An 18,602-nucleotide genomic window follows, 5' to 3' on the forward strand; every position below is an offset into this window, starting at 1 on the left:
TCCTCTCAGTACTGGCCCGATTACACCTCCCCATAGTTGTGTAGAACCGCGTCAGGGGGATTGAATTGGTCGCCTAAAATATAATAGATTTTATTAGTTTAATCGCAACACCAACAAAGAATCTAGGAAAATCAGGAAATGAGAATGCCTAAAATCCTGTAAAGCTATATGATTAGGTAGCGATTCGACCCACTTTATAATAGAATTAAAATCTTAAAACGGTTCAAAAATGCTTATGCAACCATACATTTTAAGATTAATATTCTACCAATAAAAGAATTTTAGTTGCAAATACCTCTAGATACGTGTACAAATATACAGCCTCTTTCTGAAAATTAATATAGAAAACTTAAAGCATGGATACTTACATGAAGACGCTCTGATTGATCAAAGATCAACGGACGGAAGCCAGGACTTCCCGACGGGGTGTCCAATCCCGCAGGCACATTACTTCCAGTAACTCGATCCTCAGTGGCAGACAGGCAGTGTACAGCAAACAGCCCAACTCTGGATCTCACTTCAGCTGGAGTTGATGGACTAGCAGAGGGAGCCTAAAACAAAAAGAAAACATTAAAGTCTTGATCTAACATTTAAAACCCCAATGAGAAACGTGCGGCACGAGCAGACTCTCAACCTTCCCAGAGGGAAATAATATTAGTTTGCTAATTAAGATTTTAGTAAATGTTAACTGGTATCTCAATTTAATTGCGGTAACCGAGCGGATTTCTCTGGTGACATAAAACGACGACAAACGGTGAGCGATATATATGGAAGAGCGGAAAGTCAACGTTGAGGAAGTGAGAATAGGACAGAACAACCCTGCAACATCATGATGCTTTATTAGACAAAACGGGTGGCTATACAAAAAGCTCAATGGTCCGGACGCCTATATCACGGAGGCGCGTACATACATCTCTTATCCAGCGAGCCAGCGACCTGTCTGAGATGTTATCTAAACGAGTTAGAGTCTCAAGCCCTACAGCACCGAAGAAGACCACTAAGAGAGCACAAGAAAACAAGCCTAAACCCAACAACATGTTGAACAAGCCATCCATGTTGAGTGCGTCCAGACTCGTCTTCTGGTCTCTCCTCGACTCGGCAGACCCAGAATCACCTCCGGCAACATCGTCACCAATGTCACCGCAGGAGTTCTGCATCACCGAATTGAGGAGAGACCAGATGATTTGTATCGTTCTACTAAGCATCAGTGAGAGATGCTCGTTGCCAAACATCTCCCCTTGATCCCTTTTGGACTCTACAGTATCAAAAGTACTCCCATAGTCATCAACGTCAGCAAGGCTTGGCATCCCAGACGTGTCGCTGTACACTGAACTCGAGTCGTCTAAGGAGGTTTCGAGATGCGAGGAATTGGCGAGAGTGGCCGCAGCCGCTCTCATCGATTCCTCGAATCTTTCCTTAATATTCTGATGCGCGTCCAGGCTGTCCGGAATATACATAATGAGCGGATGTAAATTTAAAATAGAGGACTAGTGATTCTGAAAGGCAATATAGTAAAATTAATTTTATGAAAAAGACTGTACACACGAATATTTTTTTTTCCAGTATTTTAAGCAACTATGGTTGAGCTACCTAACCATTAAAACTTTGATTTATCATTTAAAAGTAAAATTTATTTTAGTTAAAGAATATGTAATTAATCTTACATGATTCAACGCTTAAAAATAGCTATCGTTAAGCCATTCAAACATTAAAACTTTGTTTTATTATTTAAAGGTAGATTCAATTAAGTTAAAGAATGTGTAATTAATTTTACATGATTCAACGTTTAAAAATAGCTATCGCTGAGCTATCAAAACATTTTCATTATGATGTATCAAGCAACTAAAACTTATGTACTAGCTAAATCTGAATATTTTAAATGACTTTTTAAAAGTACCTACGATAAAGCTAGCTAAATATAATTTTTGTAAGCAACTATTTTAAAATAAATATGGTTGAGTTACTTGTAACGTAAATAACCTATCAATTAGCGTCATTATAACTGAATTAAGTAAAACGAAAATCTTATTTTTAAAACCTATAGCACGATTGTTTTAAAGATTTAAGTCAAGATTCAATAAATTTTGATTACAAAAAGGGATGCTGTAATCAAATGTTAAAACGAATAAAGTGATGGAACATATCTGTGTTAATATAAGTTTTGCTTACAATAAACAAACTTAACTTTTGCAGACAGAAAACGTAAACAAAACAAGGTACGTCAATTTACCTGATGATTCAGATATGTCCTATCAAAACTACAAATATTATATAAAACAAAATTGTCATAGATTGAAGATACACCCATATTGTTTCTAACCCACTTTCGATCAAAAATATAGTGATAAAGGCCTTATCGACGACGAAAATAGGAATACGAAAGGCTAACGAATGCAATAATGGGCATATCAACAATCTATAACATAAAAACATTTATATAAAACAAACAGGTTACTATATTTTATCACTTTTATATAAATTCTCTTGGAATTAGCGGTAAAATTAAACTCTCGAACGCAAGCTCCGCTCGCAAAGACAATTGTTGATAAAATGAGCATAATTACTGGGCCGCCAGCTTTTTATAACCTCGCTCAAATCCAACCCCTATCACTTTTGACCGCCCAAACATAAACAAAGGGTTGACAACTTATTGTTACGTAAAATTTAATTACGGACGTCGAACGATATATTTTGTAGATATTAAATCTAAAAGGTATACTTGACAATCGATGTAATGTAAGACATTAGTCTTTAAAACGTTTAAAAATTTATTCGTGTTAAAAATAAAATAAATACAGCTAATGCCAACAATGGTATAAACCATATGTACATATACAAAATATACAAACAAGGGTTACCAACTATTGTTAGTAAAACCTTATACTTATACATATATACGAGTAATGTAACCAAAGAAATTAATACGATATGTAAATACTAATTGTACTTATAAATTTTTATATAAAATATTGTTTAAATTCAGGAAACAGTTATATTTAACAGAAATAGAGATAACTAATCAATCCATTATAGGTCTATCTGTAACGAAAAGAATTTCTATAATATCCCAGGGATAAAATGATTAATAAAAGATTGTTAAACGTTCTTTTGTTTAGATTACCATAGCCAGGATACCCCAAGGAACCGGTTGGAGCACGCGCACTAACTCTTTTTAGGATCTACCATGGACCAGCCTGGAGATAACCTAGATGATCATGGAGTATTGGAGCCCTACCACCACCCTACCTTGGACGGATTGCGGTTGTGTTCTTGTCAACACCTTGATGCTATAGACGAGAACAACAACATTATCACCACACCAGAGTACGATGGATTCTCAGAGAACCTGTCCATCACCATCAGGAATTTCTTGTTAAATACAGCCCTGAATACCAGAGAAGATAGTAGAGTGGAGACCGATAGTGACATTAGCTCCAGCAGCACACTATCCCTCTCTACCAATGACCTCAACCAACTCTACTATGACCTGGAAAATCACTCAATCATCTTGGACGAGAATGGCAACGAGGTAGCACAAGTGGATGCCTTTGGCTACATATCTACTTCACCCCCAACCTCAGTCTACACTTCGAAAGAGAGCATTTCACCACCTAGTTCATCATCAGAAGAAGCTGAACTATCCAGAACAACCAACGCAAAAACATTTATTGATGTGACAATGTTAGATAAAACTAAACCCCTCAAGAAAAGAATGTATTCTATTTGGGAGGTTTATCATCTTGTATACCCAGCTATGAAAATACGCAAAGCTTACTTTCTTAATGGAAAGCGTATTTAACTTAGCTTGGAATACATTTATAGTTTATTATATATGCCTATATACTGGGACTACTAAACTTTTTCTTTTTCTCTTTTTTCTTTTTTAACAACTTACCCCCATTGGAGATGCGATCCTCAATTTTCAAATTCTTTGAACGTACATATGAGACTTTTACAGAAATGCTTCGCATCCACAACTATCTATCTATGCTTGATATAAAGTCAACACTTTATAGAGCATATTATGAATATTTGATTGACGCGTGCCCTGCAATTATCTAGTAGCACTCAGGGGCAAGACACAATTACTTTAGCTAGGCCCAAGGCATTATTTGTATCAATTTATGCATTCATAGGCCTATCTTTACCTATATGACACCATATATGGGTAACGCTAGCCTATTCATGGTAATCTGTATGTGATTTGCTAATAGTATATGTTTATTAAAGATATTATGTTTATTGTTAATGTAATCATATAAACAATCAGTACAAATATGTATGCCTACAACCATGCCTGATTTACGTCACATATTAACACACAGACATTTAATTGCACAGACAAACACTAAAATCCTGGTCCAGAGCTAATGTTATAGCATGTACCTCTTGAATTTATTCAGTTATTTATTAACTCCCCTACCATCAACTTCTCTTTCTGGCTTTAAAAGGTAATGACTTAGTTGTTTGGCATGCATTGTAGTTTAAATTTAGGCCCCTTAGTACTTAGCATGAATTGAGCTTAGGCCTTGTGTTAGAACTCTGACACTTAGCACAATTCACTGCTTGGGACTTAGGGCACATTTCTGTCCTACTCTACTTATAATTTTAACACTTATCCTGTAAATATTTTCATACTTAACTTATGCACTTGTAATATAAATACACTTTATAAAAACATTTTCCTTCCTTAATACTTAATATACTTATATAATTCTGATCGAATATCAAAACCAACCATTTATTCTTAGGTTAAAGCAACATAATACTTCGCGTGGGTCTTTTGTTGAGCTTCCACCAGCTCAACCAAATTCGTATTATACTTGTGGGAATAGAGGGTTAAGCATTCTAAACAAGCGAACCGACGATGAGAATGTCTATGTGTATTGCATTAAAATTAGGTTTTAGTAGTACTCATAGAAGAGCGGTCTCCATACCTAAATATGGACAAACGCCCCATTCGCACACACATTATTGGGAAAGTACATCAATTTATCAGCTATTGTCTTACCACTTTAGATACCTGAATATAATATATCTTTTAAATTTTATAGAAGTAACATAAAATTTAATTACCGCATAATATTATAATTAATTTCAAATATAATCTACTAATAAAAAGAACTTTTCATACTTTCTATTGGTTGTGTCTGTACACGAAAGGACAGTTATTTTTTCGATCATATTTCACTTGATTATAATATTATTTTAGCGCATCTTATTATAGACAGATTTCTGCGGATATCAAAATGAGAAAATTATAAGATAAAAACAAGTTTTTTTTAGCCCCGAATGGCCGAAAGCCTGGGCTAACAAAACTGATATTAAGTTTATGATTTTTTTTTCTAATATTCGTAGAAGATTGTCTTTAACTCGATGCTAAACATGATTTTTCAGTATGGCTGAGAACCGGTTCTAATACATACGGATATGAATCGGTTTCAAGCCATACTACAAATAATTTTACCAAATCATATTTTCCTTCCATGGCTGCCAGCTTTGCTTCATCCTCCTAGAATAACAAGAACAATTAATTCAAAGATCAGTCAATATTCTATATGTTTAATTCTACAGAAAAAAAATGTTAAAAAGGATTCATGTAAGAGTAAAACAATAGAGGAACAGTTCAAATATTAACTGTATGTCCCCAACCCGTGGACCCTGTGCATACTTTCAATCGAGACTTTGAATATTAGTCAATAGCGTCGCATATATAAACAAAGCCAAGTTGCCACAAAAGAGTAAAAAGCAATTTGCTAGCAGACGAAAAAGGTCCCTAATAATGTATCCAAGTAGTTATCTGGATTAAAGATCTATACTTATATGTATATTTATTATATGAGATATGAAACATTAGTAGAATATCCATCACTCCCTTTCCTCCCGAATAATAATGGTTATATAAATTATCACATTTTCCCGAAAAAAGTTTTCCAAACAATGCTTACTGGTGGATTTTTTGAGACCAAAATAAAAGATTCTTCTAGGCTTTCAATTGGTGTTCGTCCTGGAACTAGGACTACAGCTTTGCTTCGGTACTCTATACTGCCATACCTAGGTACATTATTTTATTATGCATTACAGTTTATTATTTTTCAAAAGTATAAACCAAAAATTTCCCCAATACACCAAATAAATAGACGAACCCCAAACTGTCCCACTTTGAGAAAGACGATTCCAGTGACGTCATATACGTTTAGGAAAGGGGGGAAGAAAATCTCTTTCCTTTTCTCCCATCTCTTTTGAAGAGATTTCCCCCCCCCCCCCTTCTCTTTTTCTTTCCCGAAACGTATATGACGTCACTGGAATCGTCTTTCTCAAAGTGGGACAGTTTGGGGTTCGTCAAATAAATAAATATATATCTATTGAAAATATATTTATCAATCAACAAGTTTAGTTTTATCCCTATTTAATATTCTGGGCTTGTATCGAAAAGTTCAGAAAATTTCATTAAAAAGTTTTGAGGATGTTGTTTGATGGATTCAAGTTTATCTAGGATATTGCAAACTTTTAGGAAAATATAAAATATTTTTTTTTTTACTTTATTCATTTACTTTTAAAGTAATTATATCAATTTATCTTTCAGAACTATCACTTTTAATTATGGTTTAACTGGACCTATAAAAATCTTCAATTTAAAGAAGAATTTTTATCAGTTCAACGGTTAGCAAGATTTTAAGCTACAGACAGCAAGACACACAAAAGAATGCATTTATAGTCATATTTTATTAGCAAATATACTTTATGATTAATATATGTCCCATGTCCAAAAATAATTTAATTTTTAAATGTTTCAGCCCTGAGCGCTATCAATATGAAACAAAAATATTCGGTAAGTTTTATAAAGGCTGCATGCTATGATGCTATATGATAGGTTGCTATGAATTTTAAAGAGATAATTCAATGCCCATCTTACTTGCCTTTAACAGGCTAGCTGTAAATTTTACCGTGGTGGAAAAATTTGAAAAGTCATACAGTTTTATAACTGCCCTACAATTTTCACACAATTAAAATTAGAGTCAAAACACCTTAGAGGGGGGTTATTAACCCTCATCCCCCCTCAAACCCCCGGAATAAGGTAAGCAAAATTAACTTACTTGCTTTCATCCAGACTAGATGGCAAGTCTTCTGGCAATTTAAATTCAAACTTGTAATTGTGGACTCCTGAGAAGAAAAAAAATCTTACACTTAATGTGTAATAAACCTAAGCTCATTCTTGTAAAACATCACTGAATTTTCTTATAGAAGAAAGCATTTTTTAAAAATTAAATTGGGTAATATCCTTTCAGAATTTTTTTTTTCAATTTTGAAAATTTGAGTACTTCCACCTCATTCCAGAACAACTAAGAACTGCCTAGCCGCAGCGCTCGGCCCCCATGCCTGCCTAGCCGCAGCGCTCTGCCCCCTTGCCTGCCTAGCCGCAGCGCTCGGCTCCCTAGCGTATAACCTAACCTAACCTAAAATAGTTGTTCGCTGTCGGGGGGGGGGGGGGGGGGCGAATATACTTTATAAATTACTTAGGTTTCGTGATTTTATTGGAGTTTTTGCATATTCTCTCCTTTCTTTCTTTGTTAAAAGCTGAACATCTGCCCTATAACTCATTTTTTTCCGTTTGTCCATTCCGTGATTTTTTGTGCTTTGCTATTTATGAATGTTATCATCCTTGTTAAATCCTACTATACAAAGTGGTAAGTTTTCTTGTCTGACATTTAAAATCTCAATTACTACTGGTTCGAATGGGTTACCTATTCTAGAGAAGTTTCACTAAGACCCTGTTATGATTTTAGGCTATTTTATTTACAGATTCAAGTCTTGGGAAGGTTTTATGCTATATTTCTAACCCCTCTCTCTACCGCTTCAAATACAGATCATTCACCTGGAAAAATCCAGCGCTTGCTTCTATCTCTAAGATCAGGAGCAAATATTTCAAGATCCTCATCCAATGTTCTTTCAAATTCTATAATAGATATTGTTTTAAAATAGAATGATAAATTTTCTCGTATTCATTCGAATCCGGTGGATAGGAACCGGTTCTCATCCATACGAAAAAAAATATGTCTCGTATCATAAACCGCTTTCTACGAATATAAAAATGTACAATCATAAGATTAAAACCAGTTTTTTAGCCCGTGCCTTCGGCACTTCGGGGCTAAAAAACTGGTTTTTCAGCAGTTCAGCGGTTCAGCAGTTAGCGAGATCCTTCGGAACAGACAGACACACAGAGATCATGTTACTTTTATATTATAATTCATCATATATACTATCTTTGTGTTTGTTTATATATCAACCAATTAATCAGTCATCAATTATCTATCTATCCTTTAATTTACCTTCATAAGTGATAAGATTACCAGCCTCTGTTTCACTCCATTTTACCCTCATTACTCCAACAATCTACAAAAAAAAAAGGATAACAATATTTAAAAGTAGCGAAAGTTTATAAATATAAGCAGAAAAAGTGTAAAATTCCAACATTGTGCAAATAAATATCTAAACAAAAGTAGAAACAGCCACATTATAGCTATTTAGAAGCATCATATTTTCATAAAATAAATCTCAAAAATAGCATAGAGACCAACAGACAAAGCGAGTTAAATAGTAGAGGTCTTATGAACTTAAAACCCAACATTTCAGTAGGCAATTTTTGATAATGTGATTTAAATAATAGAATACAAAAAGAAATCATTTCCTAGATTATTTTGTCAATAAATAAAAAACAAAAAAACATTCTGACATTGCCTTGCACATGCTTTCTAACTGTAAAATAGCGTTTCTTTTTGTAATAATACCTTCAGCCTCACTCCTTTAAATGCTGTGGTTTCATTGACAGTAACCTAGATATAATAAAATAATGTATAGTATATAATCTTCGTATTTATACTAGCGGCTAAGCCCCTAGAGTAACTTAAATAGAAATATTCGCTGTACCTATGGAATGCTATGTTGTAAAGAGAACTATATCAGTTCAGCGGTTAGCGAGACCATTCGCTACACACACAAAGACAACCAGAAAACATCCTATTACTTTTTAATAAGGAACTTACTAATTGTCTATGTGTATTAAGATATATAATTTGGAAAAAATTGTATTGTTAGAGGGAGATTTGAAATCTGCATCAAATTTTAAGGATTTTTTATAAAATTCTTTTTTTTTTGTATAATTCTTTATCTAAAAGCGGAAATACAATTTAAGTTAATTAATTTTGACATCTGTGATTGGTGGATTGAAAATTATCTTCGCTCTAATAGGAGAAGCTTAAGTGTCGTACATCATTCAACCAATTAGAGCGCAGGTAGTTTCCAATCCACCTGTCCAATTGGTCAAAATTAATGAACATAATTTGTATTTCCGCTTTTAGATAAATAATTATACAAAAAAACTAATTTTATAAAAAAAAATCCTTAAAATTTGATGCAGATTTCAAATCTCCCTCTGACATTAAAATTCCTTCCAACTTATATATCCTATGTGTGTACTTAACTAGCAATCAATTTCTATAAAAGGAGGCAGAGGATAATATTGGGCTCTTTTTAAACTGGTCCCCAAAGTTTTGTTATAATGTTTTCTTATTCGTTGGCTTAAGAACTTTGGAAACTTTTTATTGAATTATGATTAATTCTTTAAGTTGAGTGTTTAAACGTTTTAACCAGTAATATGAATCTACAGAGGGGGTTATTTTGTATAAGGGAAGTACTTTAATTTATCGCCATTGTCTTATCCCTTTAGCTCCCTGATTTCTACCTCAATCCTGCCAGTAAGGAGCTGTCCAACTGTATATATACCATCATCATCATCCCAATATATAATAACATTATCAATCCCATCCTTGTAGGAAACTGCCATTTTTTTCTGAAAGTTGAATAGAGTAATCTGAAGATGATTAAAGTTCCTCCACCGTTTATGACGTCATCCGATAAAGTAGCCAATGAGAGGCCAGTATACACTGTAATTGACCAATGGTAAAATTTATGCTGGCCTCTTGTTGGTTATTCTATCGTATGAAGTCATAATCTGTGGAGGGACTTTAATCATCTTCAATGAATCTGTGTGCATTGTCTATTTTACTCGGAGCACTAAAAATATTATAGTTAAAATTATTGAATGTTTTCGGCGGAGGATTTTTTTCAGTTCGACGATTTTTTTTCCTACAATGCAATGTTTTTAAGCATTAACATTTAGAAAAATCTAGGAAAACACTGAGAAAAAAAAACATTGAAAAAAGCACTAACTACTTGTTGAAATATTACCTCATTAGCAAGATGTGCAAGGTGCAAGATATACTTGTCAACAGCCGCTTTGAGGTCAAAAAGTGATTTTAGTTTCTTTGTGTTTGGAGCCTAAAAAAAGGCATACAGATTAAAATAAAAGAAATGGCTATATAACCTTTTTCTAAGTTTAGAAATCCTGTTTTGATTCTGTGTGGTATCCGCCTAGGGTAAATGGCAGACACCAGAGTTCGAATAAAGACTACGGCAGTGTGAACAGACGTGGACACCTTACTATAGAGAAGCTACGCTTCTCTAGCATTCACTAGACAAGAATCAACATCTATTTCAGTTGTCACTTTATTGAAGGGGTAAAGGATACTAAAGCTATATACAACAAACAATAACTACATGGATAGGAATAAATGATCATAACATAAAAGCATTATAATACATATACAATAGTCAGTTTGGGCAATCATGATTCCCCATCCCTGGAAAGGGTGGGGGGGATTAAGAATACAGTTAACCATAATATAAATACATATGGATTAGGAATAAAGATGGTTAAAGATAAATCATACAGTAAAACATAGATAATTGCAATGGTTAGGTAGATGGCTATCCCTGTCTGGGGCAGGCAGGATAGCCCATGGAGCAGCACAATAGGTAGATAAGCATAGAGGGGTTGAGTGGTAGGTCTGGGTACTAAAGAGGGAAGGTTTGATGATTACTTGTGACAACAACAGTCTGTGTGGGGGCAGGTTTAGATCCTTTATCCCCTCCCTCCATTTGCAGGACAACTGAGAGATAAAATCAGTACCGTTATCTGACATCTTTTCAGGTGGCTTCATAATTGTAGAATAACAGGATTTAACTAGGTGCGTAGCATCACTATAATGTCTTGGTTTCTGCATGGTCCAGAGCTGCCGCATACCACATCTGTATCAGGTCTTTGAAATCAGCTAGTAGCTTAGAACAAAAAGCATTGAAAAGGGTCTTTGCCACTTGGGGCAGGTAGTTGTCTAGATACATCTATACTTATACATTTATTGCATAGATTTTGCCATTGTCACTCTACCAATACCTTTTACGCAAAATGAGAGGCTAAATATTATATTTTCAATGTAAAAAATTAAATATATGAACACTTTGATGTTTTAATTATATTAAATAAGAAATGTTTGAATGCATTAGTCTCTAGCTTTGTGTTTGGTGGTCAAGGGTATTTTCATTAATATTTAATTAGTATTTCCATCAAATAGCAATATTTTATTGTATAGTTGTTTTAAAACTACTTTAAAACAGAGTGAGAAGGGACAATGGGTTGTTTATTACATAAGTTTTATAATTATTCGTAGACTCAACAACTTTGGGGACTTTAGTAAATTGTTGGTTCATCAAGTTGAGTGTTCAAACGTTTCAACAACTCATTTTAATTTACAGATGGGGTAATTTTGTGTATCATCACTGGGGATGTCCATGAATTTTTCGGCTATAGTCTTATCCCTTTATATCCCTGTCCGCCTATTTAACAAAACAGAGTCGAATATTTCTCCGCTCTTTCGATTATAGCTGGTATTTAAGATATTTCTGCAATGATAGGCTATGATCTTTAATATTTTAGATGCCAGTTTTCTACAAAGTATTAAAAGTTGATAAATACCTTAAGAAATATCAATTATCAGTAAATATTAGTATAAAGGTCAGTTTTATGTTCCAGGTATGATTCTTCAGGTCCTTATCCTCCAGGGCTCCAGGAACCTGTCGCTATGTGTTAAATTAGTTTAGGGATAGTTGTCACCGCTTTTGGCTTTCCTATTCTATTAAAGCCATAATAGAGAAAAAGGGAAGGGGGAAAGAAACCCCCTAGAAAATAGATGACGTCAATAAAATAGGTAGGCAAAAATCAATGTCATCTATCCCCATTTTGATAGGGCTCCATATAGAGGTACGTTAAATTACTAACAGTAAATTTAGTTCTATTATAAAAAATAGCTTTCTTAATCTTGCAACAACCTTTAATTATAGAATCAATTATCTTAAATTTTATTGGTCTAAAGAATATTGTAAAACACTTGCATTGGTAAACATCAATATCTTGTCTATACAAAAACTATAAATCAATTTACAGTTTTAAATAGACACTGCTTTCTATATAAAGCTAAAATGACCATTGATTCATTAATATTTAATTTGTTTTTGGGTTTAATAAAAACCAAGGAAAAATTCATTCATAGAAAACACAAGTATCAATAATTGTATCGATAGAAAGCACAGCAATAAAAATTTGTCTCTTTATTTATGAAAAAATTACTTAATTTGTTTTCATTAAAACTATCAATAATTTATAAGTTATAGTTTATAGTTATAGAGTAGCTTCAACAAGGATGTCAGTAATCATTATTTGTAAGCTTGATTCGCCAAAAAGGTGTATGTGTGGTAGGCGGCATACGTATATACATCTATTTGTGTATATAAAGTAGTAATCCTATTGTAAATGTATTCAGTTTAAAATATATCTCTTTAGCAGTAACTACTGTTAGTTATTCATTGATAGAATCTTTAAGGCTAGGGGCTCGTTTGAATCGAACTCACGATTGTAGGGTTGAAACGCTTCACCCTACCACATATGTTCGACTTAGAAATGCTTCATAAATAAAAAGAAAGTTTTTTTTGGAATAATAATTAAATTTTTTTAAGTAGATAACTGCAAAGTATACTATCAAATGTCATATTAAAGTCATAAGGACATAAACAAAACTAAATAAAAATAACTTTAGTTAAACTATTCTATTCAATTGTATACCTTTTTGAACAGGTTTGAAATTTAGAATATATGTAAACCAAACTGCATGTGTATTCTTTTACAATTTTAACCTAAAACACACATTTATATTATGGTCTTTTTTGTTACAAATTACTAAATAGTCAAGTGTAGATAGAAAAAGTTTTGACAATATGTGTAATCGTCTGAGGAATAATCATTGTTACATAATATTACATACAAAGTAAGGAATGAAATGGACGATTCCAACAGGCCTAAAATATTAATAGTGCTATATATAGTTACAAAAAAAATTCTATGAAAGACGACTATTAAAACTGTTCTTAACTACTGAAAGATAAGGAATACAAATATTTGTTTGTCTTAAATGAATAATAAAAGCTACATCGATTAGTTAAAAAAATAACAGTTTTAGTTATTTATTCATATTTTAAGTAAATTCAAAACTTATCTATTTTTTTTGTTTAATTTACCATACGTTAGTTATCTTCTTTTAATATTTTGTTTTAATTTTTAAATATATAACTTTATCTGTTTTTATGTTACACTGTCTGTCAGTCTGTCGGTCTGTCTGTTTTACTACATTGACAGTTTTGTCTGACAAGCCGTCAATCTGTACAAATTGCTCTGAACGAAAATTTAGGCATGTTAGAATTGCCTGATCAAATTTTAACTTTGCATGATTATTCCAGTTAGGTACGATTCCTTTTATTAATTATTTCAAGAATGTCCTTACGTCCATTTAAAACATGCAGATTTTTTACTTCCTTTTTTAACATTTACATATTCTATTCAAAACAAAGAAAAATATGGTAAGCGAAGCATCTCTGTACTCAAGATATAGAAATGTAACTATGTCCTTAACAGTATCCTGTATATACGGAATCTGCAATACATTTACATACATTTTTGTTTTTCTTACATTTTGGTTCTATAGCTTAGCTTTTATAGATGTTGCCATTCTTGTTTTCTTCATATTGAAAGAATGTGTACGCCAAAGGGACCTAAAGTGTTTGTTTTCGACAACGGCAATCTTATAGATGATAAAAGGTAAGCGAATAAAGGAGATTCGGAAAGTGTCATGTGTGACGTCATAAAAATATGTATAAAAGGGAATAAAGATAGGAGAAGTGGGAAAGGAAACCTCTAAAAAAGAGACGAATTTAGACGTATTTGTATGACGTCACACATGACACTTTCCATATTAAAAAACAGACCAAATTAATAATCCTTTTCTAAAAGTAACAGGATGCCTCCTATGTATGTGTTTCTTTCCGTGGTAAAAGATACGATATTTTTCTTTTCTTTACAATGAAGCATTGTAGGTCCAGGGAAGGGTGATTTTAGGTGAGGGCACCTCCTTCACAAGAGGAGAAATAGCCCTAGAAAAATACAACCGAATTTTTTAAAATCTACAATTAAAAATGGAGCGTCCTTCTTCTTATAGGTGCCCCAAGAGGCCGAAAACTTATAGTTTATTAAACTAATATTTGTCCTCTGATTTTCTAAGATCTTACTTAACCTATATACACGCATATATACAGACAGACATCCAGCTACTTTAGTTCGTTAGTAGCGAAGCTATTTTATAATTAATTTTGTATGTTCGTCAGTCATTTCTCCGTAACACTATGGGATTTAGAAAAACTGAATATCTGCCTTTAACCACTTTGTCCGTGTATACATCCATAATTTGTGCTTGCTACTTTGGGATATTAACATCCTTGTTAGTGTATTAATTTTAAAATGTTTTTTATGGATCCTGCAACACGCATAATATTCCCAAAACAAAACGAAAACTTGGAATTGGTAATTTTAACTGAACTAAAAAAAATTAGGATGAAAATCTCCATAAAAGAGCTTTATAACTTTAATTTTAGAGAAATTTTACAAAATTTAATTCATAAAAAAATATGATTTATGCATGGATTCGAAACCGATTATTATGTAGTGAATTAAAACCGGTTTTAAGCCATACAGCATAAAATTACAGACAAATTTCCACGAATATTAAAAAAACATAAAATCAATACCAGTTTTGTTATCCCATGCATTCTGCCCCTCTGGGCTAACAAAATTGGTGTTAATCTAATAAATTTCTATTAATATGCATAGAAAGATGTCTATAATACGAGGCGATAAATAACTATTTTCATGTAAAATTTGATTCGAGATTTTGATTGTAAGTTGCAAGATTCTTTGCCACACTTAAAGACAGACACAGAGACATCATATTACTTTTGTATAAAGACTTAATTACTATTTTCAAGGTTTTAAGAATCAGTAGTATTGTATCTACATTAACAAATTTTCAAAAATCACTACAACAGAAAAAGAAAATCAACGAAGAAAAAGAGAAAAATCTACCAATAGAAGATGAAATTTGTAAAGAACAAATAGATTATATTCAAACTAAAAGGAAAACCATGTAATAATAATTGGATCTAGATCAGTTCACGGTAAATTGTTGCTTGAATTTCAATTAAGTGCTGTTAGCGGCAAAACGGTTGAACGTACATGAATTGTAGCTTTTCTATAATTAAGGGAGATCCGTTCGTCCGTAATGGTTTGCTCTTTTCATTAATTTAAAAACGTAAGAATTGTTCTAGCGATTTCAATCTTTGCATGATGATTCCTACAATTTTTATTAGACATATAAATTAATGTTCTGCTTATTGATATCCCTACCCATTATGTGTTGAAAATTATTGTTCATTTGCCTTTCCTTCTGAATCTGATTGTATGTCTCTAAAACCAATTGGACGTTTATTATGGTACTTAATTGTCCTTGTCAAATATTATTTTTTTATGGTTTTATTTTGTCAGGCATCAAATAACATCATTTTCAGTGGGTGGTTTTATAATAATCTTCTATGATATAGGTAATTTAATCATATATGAACAAGGATGACAACATCCATAAAAGCGAAGCCTGAAATTAGAAGGAAGGACAAACGAACTCACACTTGTAGAGTGTCAGATATTTATAAGCTAAATATCCATTTATAAGTCTAAACAATATTGTATATAACTATAATGTAAAATTGTTGCAAAATTGCTTAAATACAGAATATTGCTATGCTTATATGATTTCATCTTGAATCACTACTCCACGTATCAGATAAATAGGATAATAATTACATACAAAAAAATGTTCAAAAAGTTTTTAGAAATGGACGCACGGACGGACGTACATATGCATGATTATGGAGTTGCTGCGCTTTCTAAATCGTACCTAACTATCACAGGAATATTATGTATTTTTAGTGAATATTGAGGGGAAGAGAAAACTAACCGAAGCAATGGAAATTTTCAATAATGATAACAAGCAAATACTTTCCACGTTGAAGACGACATTTGATTTAATTTCTTATGATAAAAATATAGAATTAGATGATTTAATAATTAATAAATTGTCAAGTATTTGTTATGTGAAATAAACAATTTTAATTTATGTGTGTTTAAAAATTGATTGGTTTTTACTTCAAAGCAGAAACGGCGTTCAACAGCTTATACCAACAACGAAATTAATACAAAAAAATACACGCAAAGTGATTTTCAGCTGTCGATGGGGCAACACATCGTAAAATTGACGACCTTTTTATCTGTCACCCAAATATTATTTTAGATTTATATCGCTTGTTGGCTATACCTTATTCCTGCGATTTCAACTTCGAGTAGATAACCGCGCCTAAGCTTTTTAAAAATTGCGGCAGTATTTAAGTCAGGCTGATTGCGCCTAAGAGCGGATTGGTTCAAAAGGCTTAGACTGGCTGATTCTTGCTTCAGGCCGATCAGATTTCAGACTTTTTTCCGGCCTAGTATTCAATATACAATACTATTTGCTTTGCCCACCAATGACCTCTGGATAAGGTTGGGTAAGGTAAGAAAAAAGAGCCCAAAACCAAATAGTACAACCATTTCGGGTCGCAGATACAGTTTATTAAACAGATAATTACATTTCAGATAAAATGAAAATTATCTAAAATCTTAAATTAGCGAAGAAATTAAATTAATCCTTTTATAAAAGTATCAGTATATCAATTTGTCAGTGGATTGCAAATGATCTAAACTGATATAGTTCTCCTCTCCTTAGTACGTGAATCTTCCTATAGGTCTGGGGAAGGATTATACCTACTTTTAGAGAGGGTATCTCCACCCTTTCTTTATGAGAAAAAAAAATACCAAAAATTTACTTTACATTGCCGCTTGTGAAAGATAAGACAAGATACATATTTTTGTTCTTGTACTTTGAGAATAGATGATGGCGGTTTAAATTAGATGATTAGGAACGTAATTATGAGACGTTACACCTTTCGCGGCGAACTTTTGTTTTAAAAGATCACAACAAAGTTGCTGAATGTCGATAAAATAATAGATAAGCAATGATCAATTTTCAATTAGGTTTTAAAAAGAAAAAAGTATTTTTTTTATAGGGGGGTGGGGGTATTTCATTCAAGGGTGATTTATCTTGAAGTGGTGATATCCTTGTAAAAAATAATTATAATCCTTTCCTGGACCTATAAAAGCTTCATTGTAAAGGAGATTTCAAAGATTTTTTGCATGCCCATCATTAATTTAACAGTAAGATTCAAGTTTGATTATATACAGAAGAGTATCTAATTTGACGATGATTTTTTAAGGCATTAATGTATATGTGTGTTTCTATGTAATTTTCTGAAGCATTTGTAAGCAGAAAGGAAGAGGACAATGGACTGTTTATTACAATCAGCTGTTTAGTAGTTCACAAAGTTCATAACAACGTTTTCCTATTAACCTTTCCTGGCTTAACAACTTTGGGACTTTTATTGAAATTTCATTGGTTGTTTCATTCAGTTGAGTGTCATCACGTTTCAACCTTTAAGTGTAATCTACAGAGGGGATAATTTTGTGCATCGCCATTGGAAATACACCTCAATTTAACGGCAATTGTCTCATACCTTTAGATCTCTGAATTATCTATAATACAAAGTAAAACGATGTTTGTCTGTGTGTTTGTTTGTCTGTCTGTTTGTTTGTAGCGAAGGATCTCGCTAACCGCTGAACCGATCGGGTTCTCCTTTTCAGGGTAGCTTCTCACAGGTCCCGGGAAGGTTTTTAACTATTTTCTTGTGGATGGGACACTCCCAACCCCCCTAAAAAATGAAAATACCCCCCCAAACAAATTTTTTCTTTTTCAAACTTAAGTTAAAATAGTGGGGTGGACTACCCCCCCCAAAAAAAAAATCCCCCCCCCCCCCAAAGAAAAATTTATTTTTTACATTCTTATTTTAAATCTAAAATACGAAAATTTGGTTTGATCAAACCTCTTGGGGCCCAAGCCCCTAGAGGCTAGGGGCGAAGCCGCTAGTAAGTATATATTTTACTGCTTGCCTGTTATAATCAAATGTTTTCTTGTTTAATTTGTGAAAATGGCTGCGGTATTTATGGCGCACCATAAATTGACCGTAAAAGTTTACATAATATTGAAAATTGTGATATCTTATCAGTGCTTTCTCTGTGCAGTGTACACTTGGCCATTTCAAACATTTATACGTTGCTTAAAGACAAGAATGATACGTTCCTAAGTTTTTGTGGTAATGTAACAAAAACAAGGAAGAATGGATAT

The 18,602-nt window shown here is 32.8% G+C and overlaps 1 protein-coding gene and 1 long non-coding RNA gene across 2 annotated transcripts in view; one reads left to right on the top strand and one right to left on the bottom strand.

Annotated features, from left to right (window-relative positions):
* The window catches only part of LOC145328948 (arrestin domain-containing protein 5-like), a 31,087-nt gene extending 21,241 nt beyond the window's left edge, over window positions 1-9,846 (bottom strand). Inside the window, exons 1-7 of the mRNA XM_080172917.1 lie at window positions 9,743-9,846; window positions 8,790-8,834; window positions 8,331-8,394; window positions 7,877-7,957; window positions 7,098-7,164; window positions 5,949-6,054; window positions 5,468-5,512 (exon numbers count right to left, since the gene is read on the bottom strand). Of these exons, the coding sequence (XP_080029043.1) occupies window positions 5,468-5,512; window positions 5,949-6,054; window positions 7,098-7,164; window positions 7,877-7,957; window positions 8,331-8,394; window positions 8,790-8,834; window positions 9,743-9,844 (510 nt within the window). The 5' untranslated portion in view covers window positions 9,845-9,846. The remainder of the gene's footprint in view (window positions 1-5,467; window positions 5,513-5,948; window positions 6,055-7,097; window positions 7,165-7,876; window positions 7,958-8,330; window positions 8,395-8,789; window positions 8,835-9,742) is intronic.
* Window positions 9,847-14,751: 4,905 nt separating this feature from the next.
* Window positions 14,752-16,448, top strand: LOC145327878 (uncharacterized). The gene is made up of 3 exons (XR_013882269.1): window positions 14,752-14,803; window positions 15,821-15,876; window positions 16,262-16,448. It is a non-coding gene; the product is annotated as an uncharacterized LOC145327878 (long non-coding RNA).
* Window positions 16,449-18,602: the final 2,154 nt, after the last annotated feature.

Source organism: Acartia tonsa, chromosome 9 (genome assembly GCF_053477335.1).
Source record: "Acartia tonsa isolate MP-2025a chromosome 9, ASM5347733v1, whole genome shotgun sequence".
In the NCBI taxonomy this organism is placed as follows: Eukaryota; Metazoa; Arthropoda; class Copepoda; order Calanoida; family Acartiidae; genus Acartia; species Acartia tonsa.